We start from the raw sequence: 13439 nt of genomic DNA, 5'->3' as shown, positions 1-13439 counted from the left end.
TGGGTGGACGGAGCTCGCACGGCTGTCAATAACCTCACTTTTGGCGTCAAGGGGGGACAGGTAACAGCGAACTTAGCCTTATAAAATCATCATCATTTTATGTCAGCTCCCTATCTGGAGCATATCGTATCCACAAACAGCCTCCATGCATCTCTGTCGGCTGCCAACTCCTTTGTGTCCTCCCAAGTCAGGTTATCGTTCCGAAGTTCTGACATAAACTGCCGATTAAATATCAGCAGTGGATGTCGAGAACCTGATGCCTTGTAAAGTAGGCAAGCGTGGTTAGGAGGCATCCGCAGTATATGGCCCAGCCAACCATATCGCCTCCGCTTGATGACAGTTGTCACCGGAGTTTGCTGTGTCCATTATCTTATTACCTCATTCCTCACTCTTCCTCAAATGCGAACCGTGGCACAACAGAGACGAAAGTATTATGTCTGATAGACTTTTGTCCTGTGACTAACTTTATAGTACATTGAATCGGTTCTCTATGTGTATATAAAATATATAAAACTATTCTCAAAGTGCAATTTATAAAAATAGGGAGGCCGCGATGGGTACACAACAGGGTATAGACCAATAATAATAATAATAATCATAGTTTATTAACAAAAATAACAATAACTTTATCCATTACATTCACACTTATGATGGTAATAGATTTCTCTGGATCATGTCTAGTCTGCCTAACTAGGTACAACCTGTTTTAAGGCAGACATTTTTATGCAAAAAATAATCAATAACATTACTATAAAATAAATAAAACAACTTTGTTTTTAACCACTAATTTTTATTTTTCACCGACCGGTTTCAAAGCAAACAAGCTTCTTTGTCAAGGTTCAAATTCTTATTATTTAAGCATCTTAAGTGTTGTATTTTTCTGAATTCGCAAATCATCTGATAGAAAATAATCATAACTTCAATAAAGACACTGGATTAAAAGTAATTCATGTTGAAAATAAAATATTAAAATTAGACAACTTAGAAATCTTAGAAATTAAAAAAGCTATTCATAATAAGAAAACAATAATTAATAACCAAATTAACAATATTTCTTTTAGTCCTCTCCTGGCTTACTTCGAAAATAATGATATCAGATTACCACCCGTGTTAGAAAAAACCACTTGATTTATTGGGTCCACGTGTAGTATTTAGTGAACATGATAGAAATAAAATAAAAAGGAATCAATTCATTAGTTACGTAAACCTTGACAAAGAAGCTTGTTTGCTTTGAAACCGGTCGGTGAAAAATAAAAATTAGTGGTTAAAAACAAAGTTGTTTTATTTATTTTATTATAATGAATAACCACAAAGTTAGTGCTTCAAATATAAACTTTATAATAACATTACTACCTACTTTTTAATGTACTATACAGTTATACAATATTAATTTATTATTTAGGAGTGTATTTTGAGTAAATTTTTCGTTTTTTCTCGACCTAAACCCAGTAACCAATTTTTTACAAATTCATCAAATTGAATCCGGGTCATGGTTTTGCAATCTTTGGGTAACATATTGAATATTTTGGGGCCCAGAAACCTGAAATTTCCTTGCCCGAATTCAGAGTTTGGGATAGACCCCATGACCCATCCTTTAGTTTGACTTCTGGTAGTGTGGGAGTGTTCCTTTTGGGATTTGATAGAATATGATGATGATTCTCATATCTTTAAATAATAACGTTTCAGATTTTTGGTTTGCTGGGACCGAATGGTGCCGGGAAGTCCAGTACCTTTAGCATGCTTACCGGGGAGCTGCGCCCCACTGCCGGGCAGATTTTCATTAACGGGAAAAGTCTCTCCCAAACCCAGCTGTGCAACGGGGATATTGGTGAGTATATTCAAATATAATAAGAAAAGAGGGAAGTGAATTCTTCACTGACTAGGATCAAATTAATAGGACGCGGTGAATTCGCCGAAATGATTACAAAACTTTTTATAACTACAACAAACCGTCACGCCGTTTACCCTTAGGTAGGCGAGAGGATAGAACACCACATCACTATCTTTGCATACAGATCTCGCTTCCTCTACATTCGTACATCTTCATGCACGGGCGCCGATTATTCCGACTTTTGGCATGTCCATCTTCAAGTATTGGTTGGATTTGGTCATGCCATGTCTTTCTCGGTCTTCCTCTATTTCTGCATCCATCAACATTCGCATTGTAAATATTCTTAGCCGTTCTTTCGCTGTCCATTTGTTCTACATGTCCAAACCAGCGCAGAGCTCCTTTCTTGATTTTGTCGATAATGCTCGTCTCAGCCTTACATAATGTACGGATCTCAACATTTGTCCATCTATCGTACATAGTTTTACCACACATTCGCCTGAGAGATCGCATTTCGACAGCATTCAGCCTACTTTCATTCTTGTTTTTCCAAGTCCTTACTTCGCTCCCATGTATCAGGGTCGGGATCAGGACTCTGTTGTGAACTGCTAATTTTGCCACCGTTCACTCTGTTCCCGGCACTCACCCTCATTTCAATATCTTTCTCAGTCATTCCATCCCTAGTAAACATACTTCCCAGGCACACAAATTCCTCTACCTGTTTTAGTATAACCCCATTCACAGTGATTTTGCATAAGTTATACACCTTTGTTACCAAGAATTTCAGTTCAGTTAAAAGCCTTAAATTTTTTTGGAAGCCACCAGATCTATATATCCGACAGGACCTATAACAGGGCCACAGATAGTAGCGAGAAGCTCCATTCGGTAATCATAGAGATGGGAAAGGGACAAGACCACAGAATGTGTTCATAAAATTGATAAGGATGCCCACAGCAGCACGAAGGGGAACCAACAATATTAAAAACAAATAATTTGTCATTAAATTTACCATGACCTGATAAAAACTGCGTAGTCCAGTGATCGGGGATAACCCAAGAGATTTTTAAGCGCTGACGGATTGAAAGAAAAAAAAGAAAGGTAACCCTCCCTGAAGGGGAAGATTCCCATTGCGATTGCCATTATCAAGAAGACCATTTAAAGACATTTTTTTTATATTCGATTGAGACATTCCTTCAGACGGATGCCACCAATAACAGAGGAATGCTTTTTTTTAAAGTGGAAATTTGCGGATCGTCGCTGGACCTCCAGATCCAAAGGGGACTAGGCCCAACGTCAGCGTTGAATACAGGACAGAACACCCAAGCTTGAGAAAAATCACTTTCAGTTTTTGTATTCTCACCGGGAATTGAACCCAAAACCTTCCGTGCGTGAGTCAAGTGTCATGAACAAGCAGGCCGCCAATCATGTGTTCAATAAAAGAATAATTAGTATTAGAAAAATATTCTTCTTACTGACTCTCTGATCTCTCACAACTCATTTGTCGAGGTAGGCTGTTGGGGTTAGCTCTTTCCGTTCTCAGGCTGTATGTTCTGGGCGGTCGCATTCATCTAGGCTGTTTCTCTGCGGGATTTTAGAGTGTTGATCCAGGGGTTCTAGTTATCTTATCTTGTAGTGTTATCCAGGGGTTCTTCGATCTTCCTCTGGATGACTGTCGAGGAAGGTCCACAGACATTGTGTGACACCCAGGCTACCACAAATGCGTGAACTCTTAATGATATATTTTAGTGATGCTCCTGCCGGCCACCTGAGCATTTGCATTTCTGCTGTTTCAAGTTGCCTAGAGTAGGATTTAGGCATAGTCCAGCATTAGGAGCCGTTCACAATTGCAGGTCTAGAAATATACTTTTAATTTGATATAGTGTTGCCTGTTTCTATCATGTACAAGTTTTAAACAAAGTACACAAACGTACCAGTGTTTTTCATTTGGTTAATTGATTCCTCCTAATTTTTCAGCATACTGTCCACAAAACGATGCCCTAGACCCGGTACTAACTGTTAAGGAACATCTCATCTTCTACAGCACAATAAGGGGACTGAAAAATTCACAAAAGGTAAAAATATTTAAGGTTCTTAAATGAGTTTTTTTTCAATAATTATTTATTTATTTACACCTTTAATTATGTATAAACATTTATACAAAGTTGCTTTGAATGTCTAACTTGGGTTATTTACCTTGTTTTAAAATATAAAAGCAGTAATCAATACATAGAAAAAATACATTGAAATCAGTGTTTTTACAAAAAGGAGGCAATCATAGTGAAAATACAGTAAAAACATTAGTAAGTATATACATAGTAAAAAATCTTTTTTTTAAATGTAGTAAAAAACAAAGTAAAACACATAGTGAAACACTTAGTAAAAGACATAGTAAAGCATAATAAAAAAATATTTCAAAAGCAGTAAAAACATGATATAATATGTAGTAAATTTTTTTTAGTAAAAAACATAGTAAAAGACACATTGTAAAAAGTAATGAGGATAAAATAAAATTACCAAAATCCTGTACTTTTTGTTAAAGCTACTATTTTAGCTTTAAGTTCAATCAACTATTGTACTATAGGATTTGCACAAACACAAAATATATGCTGTCTGTATGTTTTAGTTATTCCTTCGATATTTATTTTCCAGAGGATTAAACAAATAATGAGAGAACTGGAGATAGAGAAGTACTGTAACCAGAGAGCGGAAACTCTCAGTGGAGGGAACAAGAGGAAATTGTGTCTCGCCATCGCTCTACTCTCTGATTCCGTACTGTTACTTTTAGATGAGCCTACTAGGTATGTACATATGATGCATTCATCTTGATTTATATTTTTACATTATAAAATTCATTGCCAGAATCCTGGACAAGTGTTTTCGGCTCGATGGTTAAGTTTAAATCCCGGAAAAGGAAATCAAGTGAAGATTGGTCCCGCGCCTCGTGGTCAGCAGGCGCAGTAGCGCATTTCTGTCATGCCTAAAGTTCCGGGTTCAACAACCGGTTGTGTTATTATTATGGATAACTTATAAAGCGCCATTTTCGTAATATAATACCTTAAGGGCGCTTTACATGGTGATTCTATAGATAAAAAAAAATTAATGAAGCTTTTAAATTTGTAATTTCATTAAAACAACTTATTTTGTTATCACATGCTACGGATTTATTCAAATGATTTAGAGATTGTTCTTGTGTGGGTTTTAGTTTTATCCGAAACATCTCTTCACTCACAGCCTCGCACCTCTGCTGGGAGAGCATTTCATGCCATAGGGCCTGCGACTGCAAATGTGCGTTCACTGAGTTTAGTGTGTTGTTAGCTGATCTGGTAACTGATCTAAGCATAAGATGCCTGTCAGCTAGTTCATATGGAATGGGTTCTGGTGGCTAGTGTCGCGGACTCAGAGGTTCGAATTCCACTCTACTACAACTTGATTATCATTTTCCTCATTGAAAATTGCCCCCAAAATTGAAATGTTGAAAATGAAAATTTCTCATAATTAAAAATCAATCAATCATTCCCTTTCCACACCTAATGGTGCATAGGGCACTGCATTGGATCAACAATCGCAGCGTATCTTGATCATTTTTATTACATGAAGGTAAGATGATCAGTCTTACACTTCAGGTACCAGTCCAGAGACGAAAGTGTGAAAACACCCTTTTAAATAAATATTTCATATCAACCATGTCGGGAATCGAACCCGAGACCTTTTGCATGGCAGGCTAACGCGCTGACCATTACACCACGAGGCCGATAAATATGTAGTAAAAATAATAATAGGGTTTCACAAGCATCAAATGAAAAGTGGAGATGTTTTCTGGCTTTCTAAGGTGAGACTGATTAGAACACAGAACAACCTGTGTGAAAAGTGATTTTCAGGGCTATTGAGGTTGACTTGCCGTCGTGCTTCTACCTTCCGGCTTTGTCTTTCAACCCTGCCTGAGAGAATGGCCTCCATTGCAAATCGTGGTAATGCGTAGTACATTACAATGGTGTTCTTGTTTTTGTATAATATTTGTTGTGCTGTTTTGTTTAAGTGAATTATTAATCCCAACTCAACACAGGACTTTGGTCCCACGGAGTTAGGGCTTGAGTCTCAATAATTGTAAATGAAATAATACTGTAAATAAATAAAATAATTTGTCATTCCACAGTGGCATGGATCCGTACGCGAGACGGCGCGCGGGAGCAGCCCTTTCTCTCGCAGCCAGCCGCGGCCGTGCGCTCCTGCTGAGCTCCCACAGCCTGGCGGAGTGCGAGGCCCTGTGCACCACGGCCGGCCTCATGCACGGGGGGCGGCTTCTGGCGCTGGGAGCCGCGCTCCGACTTGATCAGGTCAGTTAACCGAAATCCTGAAATAGGAAAAACTTAATCCCTGAAAAACAAATCCGGTGCATTGAAGCTGAAAATTAAAACCTCCCGCAAATGACGAGTATTCGAGAATAAAAGATGATGCAGACACAAATTGACGAATGTTTCTATGAGGTTATGTTGACAAATTAATTATTTTTATCGCTAAAGCCATCTACAGGAAAACAGCGGAAGCAAAATTGTACACCTAATAATATTAATAATTATTTAATATAAATTTCCAGGCCTTCATAGACCTGTCCAAGTCTCCGGACAGTTCTGTAGAGATGAACAAGAGTGGCCCGGGGATTCGCCTTTCTACTCTCGAGCGCCAGTACAGCCAACCCGGCCTACTAGATAATCCTTCTAGTATTGTTACCAAATTTTAGTTATACATACCACTTTATATAGCTAGTTATACTCGGCATATGCCTATACAGGTTACAAATAACTACTATACATTGGCTTACATGTCAACGGTTAAAAGGCTAAGTGACTGATGCACCACTATAACCAAAATTGAGTTATATACTACTAGGTGCATACATTTTCAACCACTGTAAGTATTTATTGTGTATTTTGGTGATCCCGTATAGGGATTAGATTAGTTTACCTTGCAACGGTAGCCGAAATGTCTAACGATTCTAACCTACATAGAATCACTTAAAAAAGACAATACTATTTGTATATCGCCGTTCAGCTAACAACACTGTGAAGGTCATTTTTGTTCTTTTTACAGGATGGTGAAAAAACTGCTTATTTCATTGAATTGAAGAGGATTATAGTTCTTCAGTTTTCAATAGGCGATATTTTATGGATAAACATTTCATTTCAATACATTTAAAGGCGTACTTTAGTCGAGTTTTTAATAAGCAGTTTTTTTTATCATCCCGTAAAAATGACTTACGCGGTGTTGTTGCAAATTGAAACGCAAAACAAATTTTTTTTGGCCATGACTTATTGGCTAAATGACGATATACTTTTCTCAAAAATTTTATGTGTCGTATGAGCCGACACCCATGTGGATATCGGACATGAATTTTGGCATTTACCCCCCTGTACGACGTTTATAAAATCAACAGATTTATATCACGCAATGTTTGACATATTTTTACAAAATGTCATTGTCTTACATTACAATCTGTTTTGTGTATTTATCCGACATGGCTATGTCTTGAAAGGCTTCTAGTTTTATAAAACACCTGTCTTCTCGTTTTGGAATCCATTAAAAATAAAAATATATGAGTTATGGGAAATTGGATTCAAAAATGTTTTCTTGCGGGCGGTAAAAATTTGAAAAAAATGTTTGAATTTAAAAAAAAAATATTTTACTTAAAACGAACTACATACTTTGATCTAGTTCATATGAATCAATGAATAATAAGAGAGTTGTGGAAGATTTCCAGTTTGCTTACCGTCAACGGACTAATTGGCATAACTGACCGAGAAGAAGCTGAAGAGAACTTGAGACGTCACACGCGGATCCGAAACACAAAACTTTAAAAAATCATAGCGCTGATTATACAAAACAAATTTTTCTTGGCTTAGTTTAATAGTCTATTAACAAATAAAAAAAATTACCGAACTTCCTCATTGACCTCACATCAGTCATTTAGCCTTTTTACCATCAATATTTTTAATACAAAGGTGCGTCTAGCAATAACATATCAATAATACAAACATGTAAGGTTTAATTGGAAAGGTGACCATTAACATATTTTACCATTATTTTAGTAGTCAAACTACCGCAGTAGCTAAGTTTGTAGACACATAGTAATGGCCGCAGTACACTTATCATAAAACTGTAGAAGAAATCGGTAAGAAATCTGAGCGAGAAATCCATCTTTTTCTTCCTGTGTAAACACAAAAATTAGTTTGCGTAATATGGCTATAATACGTAATAAATGCGTGTTACGCAAGGGCAGATTCTGAATCAGAAAATGAATTAATTGATTTAAAAATTGAATCGATTCTTATTTGTCATGGTGGCGTTTTTTCCATAGAAATGTATGCCACTGAGTGAAAAATAGGGCCAAAATTAGGGCGTGTTTTTTTATACAGGATTTTCACTCTTGTGCGGCTATTTTTTTATTTTATTTATTTATTATTATTAAGCACTACTAGCAGTCATTAAGCTGATGCGTGTATATCAAGTGTACATGGTTATTAAACATTATAAATTGATGTGTGCATCTAGTTAACATTCACTGAACTAGCACCAATCACTTTCTCTGGGAGGCCATTCCATTTCTCCACAACTCGGTTTGTCAGGAAGTTCTTCCTGGGGTTGGATAAGAAGTAGGCGGTGTTTAATTTCAATGAATGACCTTTGAGATGGCGGTGCTCATTCATAGTGAACATTGATTTCAACTCGGGTACATTATATTGCTCAGTTAAGATTTTGAATGTTTCTTTTTTTATTTATTTCTTAAAAAAACTACCATTTTAGTTGCTCTTCTCTGGACTTTCTCCAACAACTTTATGTCTTTTTTTAAATAGGGACTCCAGATTTGGTAAGCATACTCCAGGAGTGGACGAACATATGTTTTATAAATTTTGATATTTATATAAGGATACGTATTACAAACAAACAAAAAACGTATCCCTAATTCTACGAGGCCAAGAGCCCTTGTTGAGTTGAGATACAACATGTTACGTGAGTCTATATAAAATACAAGACTTGATATATCTCTCTGATTTAAAAAAATAATGTAGTGGTATTTTGCCATAACAGGTCTAAATTATATTTTTATAAATTGTGGAAAATAGATTACTAAACGTTTTGATTGTTTTTTTTTTGTTTTTAAATACCTGTATTACAAAATATCTCATATTTTGCTTAATGTGACTTGATTATACAGCAGCACAGGGATTTTTTAGCTAAGGGTTAAACTATTTTTTGTATTACACAGCGCAATATTTTCTAAGTCAAACTGATCAGTTTTCTGATGTGTAATGCGGCCATTGAAATATCGAATTATGTAGGTACTGCATTCCAAGTGTACGTAAGTAGATTAAATTATACAACAAATACTTTGGGTGATGAGAACCGAAGAAATATTTGTACATATTTAAGACTGTTGCAAATGTATAGCACAAATTTAATTTAAGCAGAAAAATATTTTGATTTTGGGGAATAACTTATTTTCATTTTGACATAGAAATAAATAGAATTATTATTCGTCATAGGCAGGCAGCCTTTGCTGATGCGCCTGTATCTCGTGTACTGCTTTTTGTCCAACTTCTTCCTTCAAAAAAGCATCCAAACGGTTTTAAACTGGTTGACCGAAATGGAATGGACAACTAGGCTTGGCAATTTATTCCAGTCTAAAATTACCCCGCTGGAAAGGAAGTTTTTCTTGGGATTGAGGTGGAATCGGGGACGATAGAGCTTCCAGTTATGACCCCGTAAGTTTGTATTGGGATTTAGTTGATACATCTCATGCAGGGGGCAATCAATGTAATTATTGAGTATCTTGCAAGTTTTAATCAAGTCCCCTCTCCTCCGTCATTCGTCCAATGATGTAAGTCCTAGTGCTTTTAATCTACCGTGGTAAGGCATCCTTTTGAGTAATTTGAGGATTTTTGTAGCACATCTTTGGACTTTTTCCAGTAGCTCAATGTCTTTAGTAATGTAAGGACTCCACACTTGATATCCATACTGCAATAAAGGTCGTACATAGGTCTTGTATATTTTAAGAAATGTATCTAGAGTAATATTTTGGAACGCCTTTTTAATCAAGCAAATTATTGACTTTGCCTTCTTGGCAATAGATGTGATGTGAGCTTCCCATTTTAAATCCATTGATATAATTATGCCGAAATCTTTTTGATGCTTTACGGGTTAGAGTTGGACACCACCCAAAAGAGTATACATAGAGTTGTTTTTTCCTATGTGAAGAACAGTACATTTTTTAACGTTTAGCGAGACTAGCCCGTTTACAGTACATTCATTGATGTGGTCCGAATCCTCGAGTAGTTGTCCAGAGTATAGAAGGGGGTTTGCAAACAGTTTGGTATCATCTGCAAAGATACTCGATTGAGATTTTATGACTGTTTTGATATCATTAATGCACAGGATGAAGAGGATGGGGCCAGTTTGGATATTAAGAATAAGTCCAGCCTATAATTTGGGTTTTAATTATTGTTCTTATAAAAGTTGTCTTCCAAATTTTGCGGCTAAATTTGAATTGTACTGTTACCCATTGGAGGAGCCAAATTATTGTAACTAACATTTAAAGTCTTTTTTTAAGTAATTGGCAGCCACGGTGTCTAAACGAATTATTGTCACATTTATATTTAAAGTGGTTGTTGTTGGTTAGCCTTCAAATGGCAAAATTTACAAATAAAAAAACTGGTAGGGACCAATTTTTAGGCGTATTGCTAGTAGAAGTTTATTTGGCAGGTATATTTATTGCCAGTCAAAAAAAACTTACGCAAGTGTACCATATTATTTTTAATAATTTAAAATATACCGATTTTAATTATGCAATGTGATATTTAGTGTATTATCAATAGATCGATAGATGTTTTGAAATTGTAGCTGTCCATAAAAAAATTAATGCAACATTTTGTTGTATCCATATTTGTCATGCATGTAACATTCGCTTACAAGTATATTGAATAATAAATAACGTATCTTAGCTGTTGTGTAATTCAATTTTGTTAGTAAATTTAACATAGTTCATTGCCGTTTCACTAGTGCAGACCCTGACTATTATAGCTGTATTAATTTTTTTACACTCCTCATTTTTCAGTTCATTTCACAATAGACCTTTCGTCCTTTGAAAAAAAATTGTTTGATTGTTCTTTCATCGATGACGCAATGTCTGTCTGAAATTTTCACCATACAAGCTTGGCACGTTATATACATATTTACTTTTATAGATTTCAATTAAAATAAATTTAAATCCAGCACTGGTAAAGATATTGTTTGGAATATATTCAGCATTAAATGAGTTAGCATCGTGGTGTGGTCACGTGTCAGGTCTCGTGTTTGGTTTCCGACACGAAATATTTATTTGAAAAGGTATTTTATTGAGAACATTTCATAGTCCGTGGATCGGCAACTGAAGCCCAAGCAGTCAGTCGGTATCATCTTACCTTCATATAATAAAAATGATTAAGATACGCTTTGATTGGTGTACCAATTCTATGCACCATTAGGTGCGGAAAGGGAGTGATGATGAAAAAAATAAGCTAAAGATAAGTCGGAGTTCACTAATAATATTGCAGGCATGACTGACAAATTTGAATGAAACAATATTGTTATTTTCAAAAGATAATAAAATTTGGGCAGCTTCCTAATGTAGAATGTATTATATAGCCATTATTATGCCATGACTCTGGTTATTTTATTTAAGTACTTTTATCAACTTTTACTACATACACAACTAAAATATTTTCATTATTAATAGCAAGGCTGATGCTGATCATTTCACTTCCTTAATAAATTAATGATCAAAATAATATTAAATACACCATTTGAGGGTAAGGTAATATTTTTACAGTTTAAAAATGTTAACTGATTTTTTAAATCTGTAATTAAATATTTCTTATAGAAAGATAAATTCAGATTAATGATAATTTCTGAGCTTTGTTTTTTATAAGCAATAATAAATTATATTCTAAGTTGAGTGCCTTCATACTGAAAAATTATAATAATGTCAATTTTAGAGAAACCATAATATTTTTCTTTTAAAACGGTGCTTGCTATAAACTAGGATGTCATAGGTGATATTTTGTAAGTAATAGAAATAATAAAGGTAGATGTTACCCATTCCTTTGCTCATTTGTTTTTAAAATTGATATTTAAGAACTTAGTTGTGTACTTAATTATTATAATTCGAATGTAGGAACATTCCCGTCTTGTTTAATATTGTATAATAATTATTGTTCAATAAAAAAATGTTAAAAAAACTTTTACTGCAAAATAATGAACCCCCAAAATGTCTAAATTTTTGTAGACAAGGACTGGATTCAACCCCCTATGGAGCTGTTAATATTAACATGTTACAACAGACATGAAGAACATTTTTTAGAGAAGGGAATATAGAAGTCTAGGAATCCGCAGGGCTTATGACCTGTCGTTGGCTCTTTAACTTACATAAATGTAACCAACCGGTGAGAACATCTTCAGGAGACATTCTGTAAAGGTTTCAAAAACCCAGCGTTTGTAAATATCTTTAGTTAAATAAAGCGGCGATATTTCTGTAGCCTGGGTCTGATGTGGCCATTGTCATTCGATGATCGTCAAATGTCGAGTATAGACATATCTAGACAGACAGCCTCTAGAGGCAATATTAGAACAGTAAATCTGAAGTAAATTTTAATTTAAACAAACTAGTGAAAACAAATGATGGGGTCAATAAAATCGCCACTGTGCATGACCACTATTTATGGGAAGATCGACAAAACCAGTAGCCAAATGACTGTTTCTTTGAAGTTCAATGTTATTGAAAGATCAAGAACCCCTTAAACTCTATTACATAGAACAAAAGCGTTCCAAATTTTTGGTTTGGTTTTTACAAAACGTCATGCAAGGACGGTTTCGGTTACTGCTTGCAGTACTCAAACTGAGTACCTACGGCCCGTTGTATTTATTTAGTCTTAAAATAGTACAAACACAATACATGAATATCCTAATATTAACTTATCATTAAAATATATAGGTACTATTTATTAACGTTTCTGAACAATATATTATGCACACTTAAAAAGCTATCATGAAAAATATTGCAGAGATCAAAACATTTGAAACAAATTCGCAAGGGTAAAGTCGAAGCTAAATTACTTAATTAAAGTACTTAATCATTGTTAACAAAGATTTTGTATTGCTGTAATGTAGACTTTGTGTTCAATATTCATAGAATGGTTTTCCGTCATATTGGCGACTAGTAGGTTATTACTATATATTAAACCATTCCCCACATTCAAAATTGTCATTTATTTTATATATTTTAGTTTAAACACTTCTTTTGTTAGTGATCATTAGTGTATTACCTTTATACTTGACGAATACTTAAGCTATGAATCTTTTCAATAATAAATTACTCACATATGCTGTGACCACTGCAGTAAACAAGTTAAATAACCATAAACTGCATACAATTTGGATTTTACAGTTATAATTTATTTGAAATTATGATTTCATCGTGAGATCGTCTCGAAGGATTGGTTTCCCTGACAATGGATTCCGCATTCAGGAAGATGTTCACGCTGGTTGTTGCAATAGTACGTGGTGTAGAAATAAAAGACGGGTG

At 35.0% G+C, this 13439-nt stretch overlaps 1 protein-coding gene across 1 annotated transcript; it reads left to right on the top strand.

Annotated features, from left to right (window-relative positions):
• Window positions 1–7: 7 nt before the first annotated feature.
• LOC148271559 (uncharacterized) lies at window positions 8–7438 on the top strand. The gene is made up of 6 exons (XM_088241251.1): window positions 8–60; window positions 1687–1828; window positions 3803–3900; window positions 4478–4626; window positions 5982–6162; window positions 6423–7438. Exons 2-6 carry the CDS (start codon window positions 1738–1740, stop codon window positions 6564–6566), a joined length of 663 nt encoding a protein of 220 aa, XP_088097377.1. The 5' UTR covers window positions 8–60; window positions 1687–1737; the 3' UTR covers window positions 6567–7438.
• Window positions 7439–13439: the final 6001 nt, after the last annotated feature.

This window comes from Micrasema longulum, unplaced genomic scaffold, assembly GCF_059751315.1.
Source record: "Micrasema longulum isolate JH-2025_06_02 unplaced genomic scaffold, ASM5975131v1 h1tg002797l, whole genome shotgun sequence".
Taxonomy (NCBI): domain Eukaryota; kingdom Metazoa; phylum Arthropoda; class Insecta; order Trichoptera; family Brachycentridae; genus Micrasema; species Micrasema longulum.
The sequence above is the reverse complement of the archived record's forward strand: the minus strand, read 5'-3'. Positions and strand labels throughout refer to the sequence as shown.